General features: G+C 35.5%; 1 protein-coding gene across 3 annotated transcripts; it reads left to right on the top strand.

Moving 5' to 3' along the window:
- LOC109822902 (MICOS complex subunit MIC60) lies at positions 6,042-21,347 on the top strand. 3 transcript variants are annotated; one of them, XM_020389168.1, is made up of 12 exons: positions 6,042-6,161; positions 6,267-6,330; positions 7,001-7,672; positions 9,128-9,265; positions 9,381-9,533; positions 10,713-10,790; positions 18,945-19,037; positions 19,152-19,271; positions 19,405-19,482; positions 19,733-19,912; positions 20,250-20,351; positions 20,952-21,347. In XM_020389168.1, exons 1-12 carry the CDS (start codon positions 6,151-6,153, stop codon positions 21,177-21,179), a joined length of 1,917 nt encoding a protein of 638 aa, XP_020244757.1. In that variant the 5' UTR covers positions 6,042-6,150; the 3' UTR covers positions 21,180-21,347. The 3 variants fall into 3 exon arrangements, with proteins under 3 accessions (XP_020244757.1, XP_020244759.1, XP_020244758.1); XM_020389170.1 differs by lacking the exon at positions 20,952-21,347 and having other exon boundaries at positions 19,733-19,916; XM_020389169.1 differs by lacking the exon at positions 6,042-6,161 and having other exon boundaries at positions 6,261-6,330; positions 6,693-7,672.

Here is a 21,586-nt window from a genome sequence, read left to right as displayed (position 1 = left end):
GGGGCTAGTCGGCTCGAAGCCCGACTGAACGAGACGAGATGAGATGAGATCGGTTAAGACGAGCCTAGATGAGATGAGACCAGACAAGGTCAAACGAGACGAGTGTCGACTCGAAGGGCGATGCCAGTCGACACGAAGCTCGACCGAACGAGATAACAACGTGGTGTCGACTCGAAAGGCGGGTGTCAACTCGAAGGGTGGTGTGAGTCAACACGAAGCTCGACCGAACAAGACAACAATGTGGTGTCGACTCGAAAGGCGGGTGTCGACTCGAAGGGCGGGTCTAGCGGACTCGAGTCTGCCAGCCTCTCTATTCTGAGTCTGTTATACATATATGGTCTGATACAATGGCTAGTGATTATGATTTGATTCGGATATTTAAGTGTCCAGCTTACTATCATGTGAATGATGGGAAATTGAATCTGATGGCAAGAAAAGCAGTATTTGTGGGTTTTAGAGATGGAGTTAAAGGCTTCAAGTTTTGGGATCCAGAAGACAAGAAGATGATCATTAGCAGAGATGTCATATTTGATGAGGCTCACATGATGAGGCCTCAAATTCCTCAGCAGGTGGAGGAAGGCCAAACTAGTAGGGTATCGCAGGAGGTGGAGAATGGTGTGACTCCACAAACTTCAGATAGTATTGTATCCATTGAGGCTCCTACAGAGGTGACATTGAAAGGAGATATGACAGATGGGCAGGTGGAGGATACAGTGGATATTAGGACTCAGGAACATGGTCATGTTCAGGAGTCTATTGCAGCTAATAGACCAAGAAGAATCATTCGTTGGTCAGCTAGATATGATGATGTGATGATTGCATATGCTTTGTTAGTGGAGGTCATTGATGATTTGGTTCCTTCTACATATAAGGAAGCAGAGTCAAGCTCTAATTCAATCAGGTAGAGGAAAGCTATGGAGGAGGAGATGCATTCTCTTCAAAGGAATGACACTTGGGAATTTGCAAAATTACCAAAGGGTAAGAAAACAATTGGATGCAAGTGGGTATATGCAAAGAAAGAAGGATCTTCTGATGGAGACATCCGATACAAAGCCAGATTGGTTGCCAAAGGATATACCCAATTTGAGGGCATTGATTACAATGATGTATTCTCACTTGTTGTGAAGCATTCATCGATAATAATACTATTGGCATTGGTGGCACAACTGGATTTGAATTTGATCCAGATGGATGTGAAAACAGTCTTTCTACATGGAGATTTAGAAGAGAGATTTATATATCACAACCGATGGGTTTTAGAGCTATAGGCAAGAAAGATTTAGTATGTAAACTGAAGAAATCTCTTTATGGATTGAAGCAATCACCGCGACAATGGTACAGGAAATTCGACAGTTTCATGATTGGCCAAGGGTACATGAGGAGCCCATATGACCCGTATGTATACATGCACAAGTTACCGAATGGTGAGTATATTTATTTGTTGTTATATGTTGATGATATACTCATTACTTCCAGGAATACTTCAGCTATTACAACGTTGAAAAAAGAGATGTCATCCGAATTTGAGATGAAGGATCTTGGAGAAGCAAAAAAAATATTGGGTATGGAGATTGAGAGAGATAGGGTGAAGGGGAGGTTAAAGTTGATACAGAGGAGCTACTTGCAGAAGATGCTGAAGAAATTCAGCTTTGATGGCAATGCCAAGGCGGTGAGTACTTCATTGGCTTCCCATTTTAAGTTTTTAGCTAAGATGTCACCTATTTCAGTTGAGGATCATGACTATATGTCTAAAGTTCTATATGCCAATACAGTGGGTAGCTTGATGTATGTGATGGTGTGTACAATGCCAGATTTATCACAGGCCGTGAGTATGGTGTCCATGTACATGCACGACCCCGGGAAGGGTCATTGGAAGGCTGTGAAGTAGATTCTACGATATATCAAAGGTACTGTGGATGTTGGTTTGGTATTTCAGAAGAATGAGAAGATTGGGCAAGATTGTGTTGGATATGTGGATTCAGACTATGCGGGGGATGTTGACAAACACCGGTCTACTATAGGATGTGTATTTACATTGGCAGGAGCACCAGCGCGTTAGAGGTGTACACTTCAGTCTACAATGGCTCTCTCCACTACGGAAGTTGAGTATATGGCATTGACTGAAGCTATGAAAGAGGTTTTGTGGTTGTAGGGATTATTAGAAGACTTGGGAATTGCACAGGAGACCATCAGGGTGAATTGTGATAGCATGTCAATTATCTATTTGGCAAAAAACCAGGTATATCATGCATGCACAAAAGCACATTGATGTTAGATTTTACTTTGTTCGAGATGTCTTAAATGATAGAGATGTTATATTAGAAAAGATCCACACAAAGGACAATCTGGCATATATGTTGACCAAAGTTGTCACCGGGGTGAAATTTGGTCATTGTTTGGAGTTATTGAACATTCTTCGGTGTTGAGAGCCTTTTGGAGTCTATTTGGGTGAACTACGTGAGGCTTGATTCCTTGGGCAAGAGGATACGTAGGCAGTCATTTTTATGATGCAGCCAGTTTGATGAGTTGATACCTACATGATGGAGATTGTTCGCATTCTCATAAGGTTCCCGAATTGTTATGCATTGAGTCCGTTGTCGTGGATTGATTCCACTTCATACTGGACACAACAAGTGAGACGTTTGGTTGGTATTTATGTCAGCTCAGTTTTGAGGAAACTTCACCGAGGTGGAGAATTATAGAAATGGCGACGAAGTTCAGGAAAAGCGAAGCAGACAGGCACTTGGATGCTGTTCAGTCGACCGCGGGGTATGGCCCGGTTGACTGGAAACGTGCACACTACAGGGTGCATTTTTGGATCTCTAGTCGGTCGACCGCAAGGCTAAGCCTGGTCGACCGCAACCCTGTAATTGCCAGGCTGAGTTTTCAGCCCTCTGGTCGGTCGACCGCGAGGTCAATGGCGATCGACCGCGACTCGGGTATGGGCCTGGGCTTGGTTTCGTGATTTGTTTGAGATTAGTGTTTGATATAAATACAAACACGATTTGTTTAGGGTATATATCTCTGAAAACACAGAAGAGAGACTTTTGAGCTGTGTGATTGGGAGATTTGGTGAGAGATTTGAGAGAGATTAATTTGTGAGTTTTGAGTGAATTTGTAATCTCTATTTGTAATCTCTCTCTAATAGTAAAATTTATCCCCTCCTTGTCCCGTGGACGTAGACAACTTGTCGAACCACGTAAAATCCGTGTCTTGCATTGTTTAGTGCTTATTTTACCTATTGGTTGTGATTCTCTCTTAGTTTGGTTGTGTTCTTTTCGGATTCCGCTGCGCATAACACCAATTTCACTTAGAAATTATAAACTATTTGCTTTTTATCATATTTTACCTAAGATTTATTAAGCATAGACTATCAAGCCACTTAAGAAAAGAATAACCTATTAAATTATTATCCAAGTAAAGTTAATATTCATAAAAAAATAACAACTAAATATTAATTCTAGAATTTTTTTTTACCAATTAGTTCTTTAATTGATTACCCTAAACATGGTTATTTTAAGCACAAGAGAATAATTTACAAATTATAAAAGAAATCAAACTAGTTTTTATAATTTTAGAATTCCTACAAGAATTAGTTCTACATCTTAAAAAATAAAGATAAAAAAATCTAGACCAGAGAGAATAAAAGAAAGAGAATGAAAATAAGAACTAACTACAAAGAGACAAATAAGAATAAAGATTAAAGATCTAAACTATGAGAAAAAAGAAAGAACATAAAATAAAATCTAAACTATAGAAGAATATAAATCTATACTACCAAATAAAAAGGTAAAAAAATAATGTAAAAATAAAGATATAAAAGTAAATCTGCTCTACAGTGCATCAAAATAAATCTAAAATAAGAGGGTTCTAGCCCCTTGAATATCTAAAATAGGAAAAAATATTATAAGAAAATAAAAGATAAAAGGAAAAATTTACATTGCAAGAAGGGTCTAGCCTCTTGAAAGCAAACATTCATCTTCATCTTCATCATCAAATAAAGAGAAAAAAAGAAAAATATGAAGAGGTGAAAAAATTATTTTTTTAATTGCAATAAAATTATAATTTTTGGAAGGTCTTCTCAATTAAGAGTAAATGTTCTCCCCAAATGGAGTTCTTATAAAAAAATTTACACTCAAAGCCCTCACACTCTACCCCAATTTATAGCCTATAGCAAGCAATAAGAACCATTTAATTTTACTTAGGCTTCAAGGATTAAATTTTGGCCACAAAATAAGTTTATTATGAACCAATTAGTCAGTAAATCAATTGACCAATTAGTTGACCAACCGATTGAAATTTCAAAATTCTAAAAATATAGATAACTTTGTATCGTCGAAATAGGTGATTTTCATATATTATATGTTAAATTACGTTTTCCGGATTGGAAGATATCGTCATTTCTTTGTGGCTAATAATCTTGAGCATGATTTCAACTTGATTTCTTTTTATATTGGATCCTTACTTCTTCGGCTTCTCTAGATCGCTTGGCTTAATCCCGGACTTCAATAAAAGTTTAAAAAATGAGAAAATTTGAGTTCTCTTTCAGCTCTTATTCATTAAATCTTCATTAACCTGTAAATTAAGATAAAATATGCTATTAGTGACATATTTATTTAATAAGATAGATAATGGGGATATACAAATGTAATAAAAATATGATTATCAAATACCCTCATACCTAAACTTTTGCTAGTCCCCTAACAAAGAAAGAAAATAAAAAGGAAAGAGAAAAAAATTCTAACTCACTTTCGCAAGAATCGCGGTTGCATTTAGCATATACAATAAGCCTTTAAACCCTTAGGTTACCCTAGAGGACGCGTTGTAGTCTCGTGAGAATTTACAGTGAATATACCCACGAATTTCAGTCAACTTGCCAATTTAAAAAAGTAAGTGAATAATTAATTTAATTGATATATTTAAACATTCTAATTGAAGCTAGTTTTTACTCAAAAAATGTTTTTATATATTACTCTAAGGTAAATCTCTTTGAAAATCTTTTCATTATAGTTATACAAAATCAAGTTTAACTTAGAAATTTTATTTAAAAGTTTTAAAAAGAATATGCTAACTCTTTGTTTCAAATACTTTTTAAGTCTTTTGATCAATTTATTTTTCAAAAATATATACAAAATAACTATATATAAAAAAATTGTTTGTGTGTGTGTGTGTATAACTTTTATTTTTAACATTTAATTCCTTGGTGATTTTGTTCTACTTCATCGGGTGTTATAAGTAACAATTTAATAAGTTTTTGGCCAATGAATCCCAATCCAATTGGGCTTAGGTCATTAAGCATGAAAATATTCATTGAGCTTAATTACTCGATCAACTTAGGCTTTATAAGAGAGAACCATTTTGAATTTCAAGAGAATTTTTATTACCCATTTTTCACACTCTTCTTTTTGCTAAGCATGCGAAAATTTTATTACTTTAATTAAAAGTCTATGTTAAAACTTTAATGAAGTATACTACTTTGAAAGTCGTTTCTTAATAGATTTATTTGGAGTTATTATAAAAGGTTAACTTGAATATAAAATTAACTAAGAATCAGAAAATTTAAAATTTACCGTTTTAGAGAAAGGAAGAGGAAGCGATTAAAGAAAATTACTGGCACTAGGATCGTATAGGGGTTAGATGGATCACATACGGGTCAACCTTGGCTACCTATTTAAATAAATGAGTTGTTCAGGTTGACCCCTACGGGACCCGAACCCATGTATCCCACCCTAAGGGGCTGTTTGGTTCCTGTTTTTTGGGTGGTAAAAGTGGGGAAAGCTGTCAAAAAAGTCAGCTTTTTGGCAGCTTTCCCCCAAAAGCACCTCTTAAAAAGGTAATTTTGGGAGAAAGCTGCCAAAAAGCTGACATTTTTGACAGCTTTCTCCTTTTTTACCATCCAAAAAAACCTATCCAAACAGCCCCTAACCCGTTAATAACGGGTTGGGTGGGGTTGGGTCCACGGGTACAGCTCAGTTTTGTCACCCTTACGGGCCGGAGCCACACTTTCGTATAGTTGTTTTTGGGCCACACTTTTGGCCCGTTTTCCGTCCAGACCCCGCTAGCCGAAGAAAAGTAGAAGGAAAAGGGGACAATAGCCAATCCCCCCCTCTCTCTCTCGCTCGATTTCTGACCTCTAAGTAATTCTCCAAAATGCTTCGAAGGTCAATCTCTCTCTCTTTCCAGTAGCCCTTAGGGTTTATTGATTTCAATCATTTTGTAAGGTAGGGTTAGGGTTTCATCTCTTGTTTCGTTTCTAATGATCGCAGGTGCATTTGGGAGCTTTTGTCCACTCGATCCATCGCCTCGAGGCGCAGAGCGATGACAGCGCAGGTTCCTATTTCGAATTCAGGCGTTTCGACTTTCACCATCTTTCTATTTCTTGCTAACGTTTGATTAGGTCGACAAAAACTTTTTAGAGAGAGAGAGAGAGAGAATAACTTCACTCACAAGCTAATCTTTTATAAAGTATAAATTTTTCTATGGAAGGCAATAGTCATAGGATGGAAATCTGGTGCCCATCACCTGTACATTAGCAATTAGATCGAGTTTTATGGAGAAATTTAAATTCTAGCGGCACTTTCATTTTGCAATCTTCTTTTAATGGGTATCCTTGAATGGTTTCTTGAGCCCCCGTGGGGTACGGGTCCGTGAAAGACTTATAGAAATCTTATACGGAAGTTTGCCTTAACTAGTGATGGACAACTGGAAAGCTTGCCACAATCTTGAGTACCTGTTGGTTGGCACCATCCGAATTCAATTGAACTGTAGAAATTAAATTTTATGGGAATTGCATTCAACTGCGAGGCGCTTGTAAATCCAACAGGTGTTAACATATTCTTCCCACTACTACGGCGCTGCAGCGCATGAGGGAAGCAATCGTATCTTGATTCATATATTTCGATCTCCGCATTAATCTCATTAATGTCTTCAAATAAGTTTTGTCAGCTAGGTTGTTAGTGCGTGGATTTTTGTCTACTAACCTATATCTTGGTGAAAGCAGACCCCATTTTTCCTTTCCTCAAGGAATGAATTCTCCACTTCATCTGCGAAAAAGCCACGGGAAACACCTCCTTCTCCAGAAGGAACTGCTGGCTCTGGGGGTTCCCTCAAGAAGCTTGTCCTTGGGAGTGCGGTTGTCGGTGCTGCTGCTATGGCAGCTTATCAAACTGGCTACATAGACTTTCTTGTCGAGGCCCCTAAGGATGAACAACCTAGACCTAGTGACCTGAAAGCTGTTGAAACGTTGAAGCATATGGAGCATCGCAATGAAGGTGTAACTCTTCCAAGTGTGGAAAATCCGAGTGAGCTGAAACGGAACAGAGAAGATACTGAGAAAACTGAACATTATCAACGTACAGGTGCGGATGTGAATCACGGAAGTGGTTCAGAATTTAAACCTGCTGTAGAGGATACTGTAACTGCCAAAGAAAATGAGTTGTCAAATTTAGCTCAGACTACGACATCTCCTGGTGAGCAAACAGTTGGTTCCAGAATATCGTCTGAAGGCAATCTCATTGAGGATAAAGATGAAAGTTCTGAGCTTGAACAAAAGAATCAGCCTGAAAATTCTAGAGTAGAGGACGGTGTTATAGACAATTCAGTTCAAGCATCTGAAGGAAGTGCTACGCAGGATGCTGCTTCTCATCAGGATATAACCATGGAAGTGTCAAAGGTCAGGCACCTGGATTTTTTTTCAGATGTTATATTATTCTACTAGTTAATGATAACCATAGTACCCATTCTTCGTCTGCATTTTTCTCGTGGCAACACTTTCTACCAGGAAAATGCTACGTGTAAGCTGTAACTTCCGGAACCATTCTTTTCTGTATGATTTTCCTTCCACCTCCATGTATAATAAAATAAAAACTTGCATACTTGCATACATGTTGCCTGTAGTATTTTACGTATGAGGAGCTATGCTTCTTATATTAATGTTACCTTGATATTTAAATATCTGGACTACTAATATGTGCTGTTTTTGTCTCTTCGAATTATCACAGCTTGATAACTACGATTTCTCCCAGCATATAAGTCAGATAATTATTGGTGTAAAATTACCTTTGACTACACCAAAGCGTAGGAGGTCTTATGAGGGCATAGGTTTATAATTTTGAACTCTTAATATACCTCCGCAAGTTGAGTACTCTTTTCATGGGCTGAAACCATGTCTTACGCTGTGTTATCTTACGCTGTGTTATGTTTTTTGTAATCCGATTTAAATGCATGGTCAATGAGATTTGAAGCTGGTGTGCTCCGGAACCATGTCGAATCCCTTCCACTAAACCCAACCCAACCTCCGGTGTTGTGGTTATGGCTGAGGGTTATAATTTAATACTCTAATGTTAGCTTTGTAGATTATGAAAAAAAATCAAAAATTGAAGTCTTCTTTTACCAGTAACATATGTTTCTTTTACTTTCTGACTTACATTTGTTTATCCCATGCTACTGCATGCCATTAAGTTAAATCTTTGGTGTGTTTGATGATAAAATTTAGCCTAAAATGGCTAGATTTTTCCACACATGTAAGTTATAGGAGTTAAGATGTAGGAGTTCAAGAGTAGCATTGATAATTTTTTGAAAGTATTTATACTATCCATCTACTTTTGTGACTTGGGAGAGATCGTAGAGTCATCATTCCATCTTTTAGGTGGAATTATCCTAATTCTTGACAGGACAAGATTTCATCTTATTCTCCTCCTAGTGCATAATTCCTAAATTATTCTTCTAGCCAAATAATGACTCGAAAAATGGTTATGGTTACTATGCCAAGGATTTTAGTTTCATGATATCAAGGACCATGCGCTGAACCTGGAGTGAACTATGCTCAAGGTCTCAGATCTGGTGCTTATAAAAAAGGTCATAAGAAATGCTTTTCATCCTTATATCAGATAGGGGATGAAGGTTAGTAAGAAAAACATTGTGCATGCATTGTTTCATCACTTTGAATGTTACTTGCTCCGGCTATATCCAGTGTTAGATGAATGAAAATTGTAGCTAGGTTTCCAATGAAAGAATGACATTTATTAGATCAGTAGTATCAGAGACAGCTTAGTTCATCCATAGTACTGGAAAGGTTATCTTTCTTGCCTTAACCAATCCTGTTTATATTTAATGTTTTCTCATACAGGATGCAGTTAATGAGGAAGGAGAGGCGCCAAAATCACTTGCCGATTCGTATTCGCTAAATGCAGTTGAAGTTAATTCTGACTCTTCTGCAAAAAGAGCTATGACTGATCCTGTGGTAGTAATGTTTAACGAAAAAGAGGTTATTCCATGGCAAGAACTTAAAACTTTTATCATTATATGTGATCCTTTCCTATCGTTTCTTCATCCTTATTATTTGTCTCTTAGCTGTTGCCATATGTTCTCTAAAAATGAAGGTTTCTGTGGCTGAAAGTGGAAAATCCAAGGACAAGAACAAACCAAATAATGATAAAGTAGAAGTTTATCTTACAGAAGTTATCCATGCTGCTGAAGAAAGGCAGGCTAAGAAAGACGCATACATCTTCGCTGAAGAAAACCGGAAGTTGAAGGTTGATTTTCTTACACAAATTTTGCAGTGCTCTTCTGTAATATGGATTGCAGTATAGTTTATAATTGGATCTTGGTCCTTTAGTTTTCTTCTAGTAATAGATTCATCTTGCTGATATCAAGTTAACTTAAATTACTTGCAAAGCAGTGTGCTTTAAATTAAAACATTGTTTTTGAGATTATAACTTCATCTGATTATTTTCTTGTTAACATTAAGGATTCAGCTGTGCAGCAGACACCAATGAGTATACACAGGAAATTAGAGGTAGCCTTTAACAATAAGATGAAGTTAGGAGCAGTATTACTAGTTCACTATTTTTTCGATCTCAGACATGATATAACACTTGGATGCCCATGGCCATTAGCAGCCACTTATAGCATATAATCAAAGGAAAGTAGGATATATTGGTATCAAAAGATGGCTTAGAAAGAAAATATAGAAAGCTATAACGCAATAATTGACAAAAGAAGTATTAACCATTAAGGCATCCATCCAAACCCATGTCGTATCGTTTTTAGCTATGTTAATATCACAAGATAGGTAAACAAGTAGTGCAAACACGAGCCTTTCTTTGTTACAGACACACATGTTCGGTATCTTCTGTATTGAAGGCTCTAGGATACTTAAAGCTCATGTCCCTTTTGCAGCTTCTGAGTAAAATTTGATTAGATCATTGTAGCTGCAGCAGACAATAGACCAAAAGGAACATGGATTGGGAAAGTAGGGAGGGGAGCATGCTGATTGTTAAATCTAAGAACAGACATGGTCCTTTACATGGATGAATGAAGAAAAAAGACTCATTTCTGCGACCACAAAAATTTGGGATGAAAGCTTGTTGCTGTTGCTTTTCTTTTTTGTTTATTATACTTACCTTATTGAACTTGTACAATGATGTATATAATGTGAAGATATGCCACGCTTCTTGCTTCATAGAGACATAACTGAGAGGGTCACCTTTTTTTGGCTTGGTTTTTGTGTGTGTGTTTTTTGCGGGGGGGTTGTCCTTTTCTCTTGGTTCTTATTTTATTTTATGTCAATGAAGTCCCCTGGATGAAAGAAAAGCCATTCACAGATGAGATATAAAAGGTTGTTGCTTTATAGAATATATTAATATATATGAGACTGTTCATATACTGGAGTAGTCTTCTGAGTATTCCTTTCTTGTTGATTTCCATTTCAGGAAAAATATGAGAAGGAGTTGAAGGATGCTAGGGCAAGGGAGCTTATGTATGCTGAAGAAGCAGCAATTCTTGATAAGGTTTGACAGGTTTAAAATTATTATCATTTTTTTGTTTAGATCTTTTTCTCAATATTCTTGGTGTGGTCTAGAGACTATACTATCCCATGCTGCTTCAGTTTTTCTCAATGATTCTAGTTAAATGCTGAAGCTATGTTTAATCTTTGTAGCAATCTTTCAAAAATCACATTGTAGTGATTTGTCATGTGAGCTTGGTTATTGAACGTATTTTTAATTAGTTGCATTTAAATATGTTGTTTTGCTACCATCCGCTGGACTAGAAATTACATGAACTTAAATGAAGATATTATTTCTTATGCAGTAATTTTAACATATTGTTCTCAAAGTCTGTAGGTTAACTGCATACTGTCAACAGTAATTACTTTAATTAGTATAAAGGGGTGCCTCGGCGCAATGGTAAACTTATCATCGTGTGAGCTGGAGGTTAAATATTTGAGTTGAGCAACATCCTTTTGCAAAAATTGCAAGTTAAGGCTGCATGCAATAGACCAAAATAGTACGACACCTTCCTGAATCCTTCGCATAGCAGGATTTGTGCACTGGCCTGTCCTTTCGGTATGGTTCCTTGTCAACCAAAAAGAGAGGGAGAGACCTTTAATGATGTAGTGGTTTTGTGTGTGTGTGTGTGTAAGGAGGGGGGCTAGTTATTGCAATAACTATGATAGCAAAGGGTTCGGAAGAGATCTTGGGAGCAATCACGGGAGATAAAGGTGATAGAGGGTGGTAGTGCTTGACCTGGGGGGTGGAGGTTATCCAGATATGATGAGAATGACTATCGTTGTGCACGTGTGTGAAGCTCGTTCGATTGCAAGAGGATGGATGAGGCCAACTGTTTGGGAGGAAGTTGAAAAAGGGAAATGCGATCGTAAAATGCAGAAAATAAGCAATGGTTAATTTATATATTTATTTATTTCCGTGCCAGGGGGGATGGTGGTGATTTAGGTGCTTTTAAGAAGTAGGTGGCCAATTGTGAGGGAGCAAGATTGAGAAATTATGACATCTAGCAATATTCTAAATTACTAGTTAGTTAAATGATTAATCAAATTAGAGTTAATCTTTTCTACATCTGAGAAATCTTAATTAACTTTTCATGTTAACTTTGATCATTTTAATGAGCTCACATGATATAAACCGCTCCATGTAGATTATCTTTTCTATGATTATTTGATATTTATTAGACTTGCTTCCTAAAGAATCATGCACCATCATATATATCAACAATCCACTTGATATCCAATTATAATCTCCGTCTAATTTCTGAAAAATTAAATATTATCATATTACGAACTTTTTATATTTAAATGATTTACAATGGAAGCATGAATAACCTTAAGTGTAGTGGTAATATGTAGGGGTGGAAACGAATCAAATAATTAACAAATAGTTAGTGTATCACTTGTCCATTTAGCTGTAAATGAATAGATTTAGAAATTTAGATATTCGGTTCGTAAACGAATAGAATATAACTAGATGTAAATTTGATTTATTTAGTTATCAAATATTCGTTTATGTTTTACATTTCAATTGTATATATTTAATTGATTACCACTCAAAATAAATTTATGTAGATATTGAAGATGAAAGCGTATTAAAAATGTCAAACTAAAATAAAGCAAAGTAGTACCTAAAGAAAGCAACATTAGAAGCGTCAGGATTAAATAAACACTACTTAGACTTAGGCTTGAACCCAGTTGGCAGGCTCAACCAACTGAGATAGCAACAAATATAACTAGCCAACCAAGTATAACTGTTAGATAAACTCTCAAAATGAAACATAAGAAAATAAAGCCTAGCAAGGGAATCGAACCAAAGAGATCTCCTAGGTTAACAATTATAAGACTTATCAGTAGTGCTAAACGAAGATTCGTGAATAGTTAGTGAATACGTCATATTAAAACAAATTGAATTTGGATACAGGTTTCATATTCGAACATATCATATTTGGTCATATTCAAAGTCAATATCCCATTATTTAATTTGATTTGCTTCCACCTGTACTGATAAGCATGCTCTTTTCACATGTGAATTTGAGAAACCTTCACCTTTTGCACCACAAGGTTGTGATGTTGCCACCTATTGTTGGAGAGAGGGATTTGCAACAAGTGGGTTTCACAATTGAAGTAGATCGGGGGTGATGGTGGTGACTGGCATGGTGATGAAGGTGATGGTACATGGTAGTGCTAGAGACGATGAGGATGATGATGGTGAGGATGATAATCCATTGCAACAGGTGGAAGGACAGGGTTCAGTTCATTTTAGATCTTGTATGAAGTATAGGCAAATTATGGGGAAAGTGTGAGACGTATTCAATGTTTTCAAAGGCACGCGCCTCATTGCGCCTTACGATGCGGGGCGGTGACGAAGCGCCCAACATCTGATGCAGTAGCGCCTTTTGCGCCTCGCGTACATCCTTATTTTGTGTAGGGTGCATATAGTACATATCCTCATATAGTTTTATTTGTTAACATTTCAATCGAGTCTTTATACTTGATATTCCATATCCCAAAAAGGAAAATAAACCCATTAGGCCTTTTTAATAGCCTTCAATTGAGGACAATTACAAATCCTTTGCTTGGATATTAATCTTGATTTAACATTTGATTTAAAAATTTATGAATTTTGCTACTATGTTGGGTGTTAGCATTAGAAATTAAGACATTATATTGTGATTTTGTAGTAAGATATTATTTATCATTATATTTTTCATGTAAATTCTAAAAACATGTTCTTTCGCGCTTGATTACATATATTGAAAAATTATGTGTGCGGTGGGCGCCTCGCATCACTCGGGCGCGCGCATCGCGTTGCGCCTTGCGCATATGCGCGTAAAGATGCTTTGCTCCCCGCATTGCGCTTCGCGCATTGACAACACTAGACATAACATTTTTTACTAATTCATTGAATTTGTGATTTAACATGCGTTAAGAATAATTAACTCTTCATGATCAACTTCAGTTATTTAGCAATTGTTTATGATTTTGATTTAATTTTTATAAGTAATATCCCAACAACTCTTATATTCCTAGCAGGCTTATTGAGGCGCGCGCCTCGGGCGCGCCCCGGGCGCGGGGCGCTTCGGCCTGGGGGAAATGCGCCCCGCACGCGAGGCGGGGCGCTGCACGCAGCGAGGCGCGCGCCTCGCGTGCGCCTCGCGTGCGCCTCACTTGCGCCTCGCGTGCGCCTCACACCTGCGTTATGTAACATACTCTTTCTTCTATTTTTTTTAAATAATTTACATAATTACGTATTTATATCATGTAATATACTCTTTCTTACTAGTTGCTAATCTATTTTCATCTTTTTATGTTTAACCTATAAAAAGGAAACAATAATTAGTAATTTAGTATACTTGTTTGCTAATTGTAACTTCATTCTCTAATTAGCATGCTAACTAGCAAATTATAAACATGTAAATATGTAATTGTTACATTCATTCTTCATCTTTTCATGCTAAGTAGCAAATATCAATTAAGAATACTAACTAGAAAATTATGAACAGTCATGTTTGTTAATTATATTTCTTAGTCTTTTATGTGACAATTTATAAACATATGCTCATAATTGTTAATCACTTAATTTGATGATTTAAATACATGTTTCTTGTATCTTTTTTATTACTTTAAAAATTCAGTTAGCATAATTTGATGATTTAAGTTGATATTCTCATAATTTTGGATGTAGGTAACTAATATGTTGCTTATATGTTTCTGTCTTATGATGTTGGCAAATATTAGTTTGAGTTATGCGCCTCAATTAGTGAGGCGTGCGCCTCGTTGTGCGCTTTGCGCATGGTGCGCGTAAGGGACCTTTGCGCCCCGCATTGCGCTTTGCGCCTCGATAACACTGATTCCTAGTGTTAAAGAAAGTCATGAACCCTAAACTCTCACCACATATTTCGGAGTTTTAGTATTGTAAAAGGGATTTAAAGATGGTATTATATCAATCAATATTCAAACCCCACTAGACACACAAGTATATTTTATAAGAAAAAAATGTACAATATGTAAAATAGCACAAGTTTGGACTTATTGAAATGATTTACAACTTCTGGGGACATCTTAGAACATAAAATTATAAATCCTCAACCCTCACAATGTCATCAAAGTTTCAGTGTACTGGAAAAGACATTAAGATCAAGAGTCACATGACTCACGTTTCACATTGCAGCCTCAACCAAGGACAAAATATTAGGTGGTAACACACCTGTTAGAGTTTTCTAACAAAATTGCATCATTGAGAAATGAAGCTCCACCCACATACCGTCATACAGATAGTTATAGCCAAGAGTACGAGTTTATAATAGCTTCTTTAAATCAAACTCAAACATTAACAGCATTGGGATCTGATTCCAAATTAACAAAATGCCAAATGCTCTTGATAGCAAACAAAGTTCGGTTATCTGTAGTTATGGGACTCATTTTCAATGAATTCCTTTCCAAAAGTAGTACCTTCCACAAGTTTCGTTTGAATCGAGAAATTAGGATTATAAAAGAGAATTCACAATTGCTAGGCAGGCACTCAAATTGGCATGAGGTTGCTTTTAGCTTTGATATTCTATCAAGTAAGTCAGGAAGCTAACTAGGACAGTTGAGGATTCAGAGATACTCATGAACCAACTGAAGACTGAAGAAAGATCCTTGGAGACTTTGCCGTGTAATAGTCAAGGCTTTTCCCCCTAGGCACATCTTGAAAGTAGATAAACACAGATACATACACAAGCTACTGATAAGTCACCCTTATTTTTTAATCTCATCATTTTTCCATGCATAAGAGAGAAAGCAGTAAAAATGTGTTTAGCCGGTAATTGACAAGTCGACAAGTCACCCTCACTTTTCAGTCTCTCTTCACTTGTCACGTGCAAAGGAGAGAAAGCAATAATAACATTATTTTGCAGCTAGTTTTGGGCATATCCGTCTATAATCTATCTTCTTTATTTAGTATAATAACTTTGGGAATGAATTTTGAGAATTCACCTAACAGACTGAACGAAAAACCAGCATTCTCTACTCGAATACTCCCATTGAAGTCAAAAGCATGAATCCCTCAATCCTTAATGGACTTTCATTGAAACTCGAAAAGAAACTATCTTGTTTGTAGTTCCAACATTACTAAAGAAAATCTCTTTTTTCTTTTCCATGTTGCCTCAATAAAATGGGGTAATATTATACTGAGATCTATAAGGGAAGCTTTGTACGGGTCAACTAGTACCAAATTGCTCACCATGCAATAGGTGATCTTGTAGTGAAAATTCCTAAGAAGCGCTATCGGTAATTGATGTTGGTGGAGGTTTATGGCAAACTGTACTGTTCTGTATAATTACATTACTGGTCATATCTTATTGTTTGACGTAATTTCTTATCTTGAATGGTTGCCTATTTGTTTGTTAATATAATTTTTTTGGTACGTGGAAACTTGCCTTGGTACAAGCCAAGTAAAACTCGGGGTCTAGGTCCCCCCTTGGCAGTCTAGAGCTAGGTGAATATCGCAAGTTTTTTAATGCCTAATAATTAGAAATTGGAGATAGACATGTCATAAACATGGATCGACCCTTGCCCTTTTGAGTTAAGGCCCCAAGCCCCGACCATTGGGCTACTTGCCCAGGACGGGGGGAGGGGGGGGGTATTAATGTTTTATAATTAAGATTACAAACATTTACATTCCACATTATTTAAAAGACTGTCCCCCTTAACGTTACCCTACCATCCAAGTCAACCTTGGATGGTCGTCTCTATTGGTTATTTCCCTTGATTTTTGTTGCACATCCTCAATCTTCTGTCAATGAAACTTCATCAAAATCTTTTATGCTGCCTACTTATGTTTGATCTCTCTTTTTTATGACGAACTTTGATTGCTCTTTCCTCTTCCTAGTAGCATTTCATTTACTCTTATTGGGCCATTACTTACCGCCCTCTCTACCTTCAATCTTGATTAACAAAAGACCAGAATATCGTGCTAAAGTAAAGACCAGCTGACTTCGTATTTCCATTCTGATTGCATTTTCTGAACCCAACATAACTTGTTTGTGTCAAAAGTCTCTTCCACTGCACCACAATTCCAAATTGTGGTGCAGTCAGAGGGTTAATAATTATATACTAAACACGCCCCTAGCTTGAGCACTTGTTCATAGGCTAAAACCTGGACTCATAGTATTGTATCTTATTTATTTATTTATTCTGTTTTAAAATTTGTGGCTGGTTAGATTTGAATTTGGGTTAATCTGCTAATGCACTTTGAAGATACTAGCATAATGCACGTGCTTTGAACGTGGACATTTTATAATTTAATATTTTATTTTTAATAAATTAATATATAAATATTTTACAAAGTTATCTTATTACACTATGATTAAAAATTTGAAGTTACACTACTATTAGTACTTATACTATTATTAACATACATTTAATAGTTATTTAAATTTGCTTATTGTTATTATGTTATTAAAAATTTTATTTAAGAGTATAATTATTAAATAATAACGTAATCGTTGGTTTAACGCTATTGAAATAACTAAACCATTTATATTACTAATATTTATGTTTTGTACAAATTTTATTACAAATATCTATTAAATAATGGAAATAATTTTTAATATTATATGACTTTATGTTGTAAAGAATAGTACCTTGTTCGATAATTAATATCATCTTAGCAATAAAAAATTAGATAGTATAAATTAAAAATACTATAATTTAGGAGAAATACTTTATATAAAAATATTGGATCCTTGAAGTTTATGGGACATTTACTTTCCAACAAAAAGTGCATGTATCATAAATTTTAAGGATCCAATATTTTTATATAAAGTAATTTTCCTAAATAAAAGTATTTTTAATTCAGAACATCCAATTTTTATTACTAAGACGATACCATAATATCAAAAAAGGTAATAGTCCTTACAATATAAAGAATCAATCCATATTAATGCTATTATTAATAATTATAATTATGTACAATAATTTATTAAATAAATAATTTTGTTATTTCATTAAAATTAATAATTCCTTATAATGAATTATAATATATTTATTAATTTTATTATCATTATAAATTATTAATATATTCTAGTGAATGACCAAGTATTTTAGGGAAAAGAAAAGAAAAGTATATGTCTCATAAATTTCAAGGATCCAAATATTTTTATAAAAAGTAATTTTCCAAAATAAATATATTTTTAATTTATAACATTCAAATTTTTATTACTAAGACGATATTAATTATCGAACAAGGTAATATTGTTTACAACATAAAAAAATAACCCCCCATTTATACTATTATTGATAATTATAATTATGTACTATATAAATAAGTAATTATCACTATTTTATATAATTAATAATTCTTTATAATAACTATCATATATTTATAAATTTTTTAATCATTATAAATTATCAATAAATTCTAGTGAATGACCAGATAATTTGAGAAAATGAATAAACACATAGTTAATGATAGGTTATGGATCATTTAGCTTTATAAATAATGGTATAATGTGAGTTATAAAAAAATTGAGAGGGTAAAAAAGGAAATCAAAAGTTTTGACATGGGTATTCTCTTTTATAAGTAGTATAGATAGTGAGGGTTAAGGGTTGTAAATGTAATCATCTACTCTAAAAGAGTGGATAGAGAGTGATAAATAACATTATCTTGGGTTTTTGTCTTATTAGACCCCAAATTATTTCTTAATTGCCGACCCCAAAATTTCATATTTCTAATTTACACCTGAATTCTTTAAGCTTTTTAATTAGCACCCTCTAATTGGATTCTATCCATAATCATTATCTTAGTATGACTAAATTCTTGAAATTAATAGATTTGGGGTTGTTATTTGAAATTTTGGAGAATTGGGGGAATTACTATATAACTAAGAAAGAATTAGGGTCTAATATCCCTAAACTCTATTTCTAAGGTTGTTATTTAAAACAACTTAAAAGATTTAAATTAGAAATATGAGGATTTTGGAGCCTAATATACTTAAGAATTATGGGTTTAATATGACAAAAAAATCCTAATATCTATCTCCTCTTTCTGGGGAATATTGAGTGCTTTTCTTAGTGCCGTACTGTAGAGAAATCTGATTGTGGGTTATATCAGTACTCTGGTGTTCTGCATATCCATGATGGAACAAGTTTTTTTAATTTGTTGAATACGTCTCAGGAGTTGAACAAAGAAAAGGTAAAGGCAGCAGCTGCAATCAAGTCACTCCAGGAAAAATCTGAACAAAAACTTCAGGAGGAATTACAGTGCAAGGTGTGGTGCTGGCTTTTGCATGATATTACTGAGTGGGCCCAAGTGATTTTTTTTGGTGGGTTTGTATTTGCGTGAGTCTGAACAAATAACTTGGTTACTATTGAGCTTATGCAGGAAGAAGAGGCTGATATACTGCTGAAGAAAGCTCAGGAACTAGCAAAAGCAGAGCTAACTGCAGCCATTGCAAGTGAGAAAGCATCTCAGATAGAAAGAATTGCTGAAGCAAGCATGAATGTATGACTTGTACTCATTCTTTTCATTCCTTTGTTATGCTCAACAAGTATAATTCTATCGATTCGCTGGAGCTCAGGATGTCTTGTAGTCTTATTTTGTTTGATATACTTAAGTGGGTTTCATTAATATGTAGATAGATGCCTTGTGCATGGCGTTCTTTGCGAGGTCTGAAGAAGCTCGTCAGACTCATTCGGTTCACAAACTTGCTTTGGTAAATCATTTATTCATCTTCTTCCAAATATTTAGTTCCTCCTTCTGCATGTGCCACCACAGGCATGCACATAAAACAAAAATAGCAAGGTGAGCTAGAGAAGAAAGTAGGGGAAAAATCTGAGAAAAAAGAATAAAGAAGATGGCTATGATGAAGGAAAAATAAGAAAAAGAAAAAGAGCATAAGAAGAGCAGGAAAATTGTCAAGGCAATATTCACTTATCATGTTGCTTAAATATGTCGATCTGTAGGGAACTCTTGCGTTAGAAGATGCCCTTTCTAAAGGGATGCCGATTAGAGCGGAGGTAGAGACATTGCACAAGTCTCTTGAAGGCATTAATAAAGACTCACTTTTGGATTTGGTGCTGTCGTCCCTCCCAGAAGACGTATTAAACTATGGGACCGATACACGTATGCAGTTGAATCAAAAGGCAAGTAAGCATACTAATTTTGCTGTTAATTCACATTAGCTGTATATTGCTCATCAAACACTACATTTCCCATTGGTTTTGTAATATTCTTTTATATCCTTTCGTGTTTTCTCACTGCTTTTTAGGCATAATCCTATGATGGGTTGAGTCATCAAAAACTTGTATATTGTCATTTATGGTGGCCCTTCACACTTGATGTGACTTGATTTTTAATAGTTGGCCAGCAGTTACCTTTATGATTTTGCTAAATTGATGCCAGTAGAACCTTCTGATGACTTGATGCAGCATTTGTGATGTCATATTTTGCCTGATGCCACTTCTGGTGTTTTATTTGCAGTTTGATTCATTGAAGGGAACCTTGCGTCATTTTAGCCTCATTCCAGCTGGTGGTGGTGGTCTTCTAGCTCATTCTGTAGCCCATATTGCATCATCAATAAAGGTAAAACTTAAGGCAGCATTTAAAAAGCGGATATGGTAGGGAAAAATTGAGACTGGTCGGGATATGGTTTCGGATACGGTTATCACAGCTCTAAGCTATATATTTGGAGACATGTTTGCTGGGCCTATTAGTGCAAAAATGAAATTCATAGAGCTGATCCAATAGGAATATATTTGTAGTCAAGTTTATTTGTTATCAGTACGGACTTTCCAGTTAAAATTCTTAACCTATTCGGTCTGTTGGTGAGTGAGTTTTGAGTAGGGGGTTGACAGTGGATAGAAAGCTTTTCCCATTTCACAGACATGTTTTTAATTATTAGTAGAGGGAAAAGTGTCAATTTAACTGAGCCCATAAATTTGAAATATAAGGGTCTGCAGTCATTCCTCTGCAATATTTGTAAAATTTCTACTGGCCTGATGATTTTTGTTATCCATTTGCTAGACATGATACTTCGGTTACTATGGGTCTAGAACTGCTATCACGCTCAACTAGTTTATATCATGTAATGCTATTCATTAAGAAACAATTAAATTTAAGCGAATTTTTAATTCATGCCCAGAAATTTAGCTTACTAAATGTTTTTCTTTCTTTCCTCTTCAGATGAGAGAGGATCAATCTGGACATGGCATTGAGTCAGTAATCAGTAAAGTCGAAAACTACTTGGTGCATGGTAAATTTGCAGAAGCTGCCGAAACTTTAGAAGGAGGCGTACGTGGCAGTGAAGCAGAGGAAGTTATTGCCGAGTGGGTGAGGCAGGCAAGAAAACGTGCTGTGGTAGAGCAAGCCCTCACTCTGCTTCAATCGTATGCTTCTGCCATCGCCTGTTAGTACTCATCCCTTGAATCGTTATCGGTTCTACTGAGTCCTTGGATGTTATTCCCAACTTTTGATTAACTATTCGATAGGAGACTAGGCAAAGTTGTTGTTTTAAGTAGCTCGGATCATATCGAAACCCGATTATTCGGTTGAATAAATAAAAAGTTTTGTTTACCATAATCTTCTTGTTCTTTCTTTTAACATACTGATGGTTACTTGGCTGTGATTAGTTGCTATAATGGTCAAGGTGTGCCTGGTTGCTGAAATTTTTTATTTGCTGGACCTGAAGGAAGACTGAATTGAAGATTTTATTTTAAAGCATACTAATCAAAGTTTTGAAGACTGAATTGACAACTGAATGGGAAGAGGTTTGGCCTTTTCTTTTATGTGCTTTTTTTTATATTTTTTTGGTGGTGGTG

Source organism: Asparagus officinalis, chromosome 8 (assembly GCF_001876935.1).
Source record: "Asparagus officinalis chromosome 8, Aspof.V1, whole genome shotgun sequence".
NCBI classification, from domain to species: domain Eukaryota; kingdom Viridiplantae; phylum Streptophyta; class Magnoliopsida; order Asparagales; family Asparagaceae; genus Asparagus; species Asparagus officinalis.
This window is presented reverse-complemented; position numbering and strand designations above follow the sequence as displayed.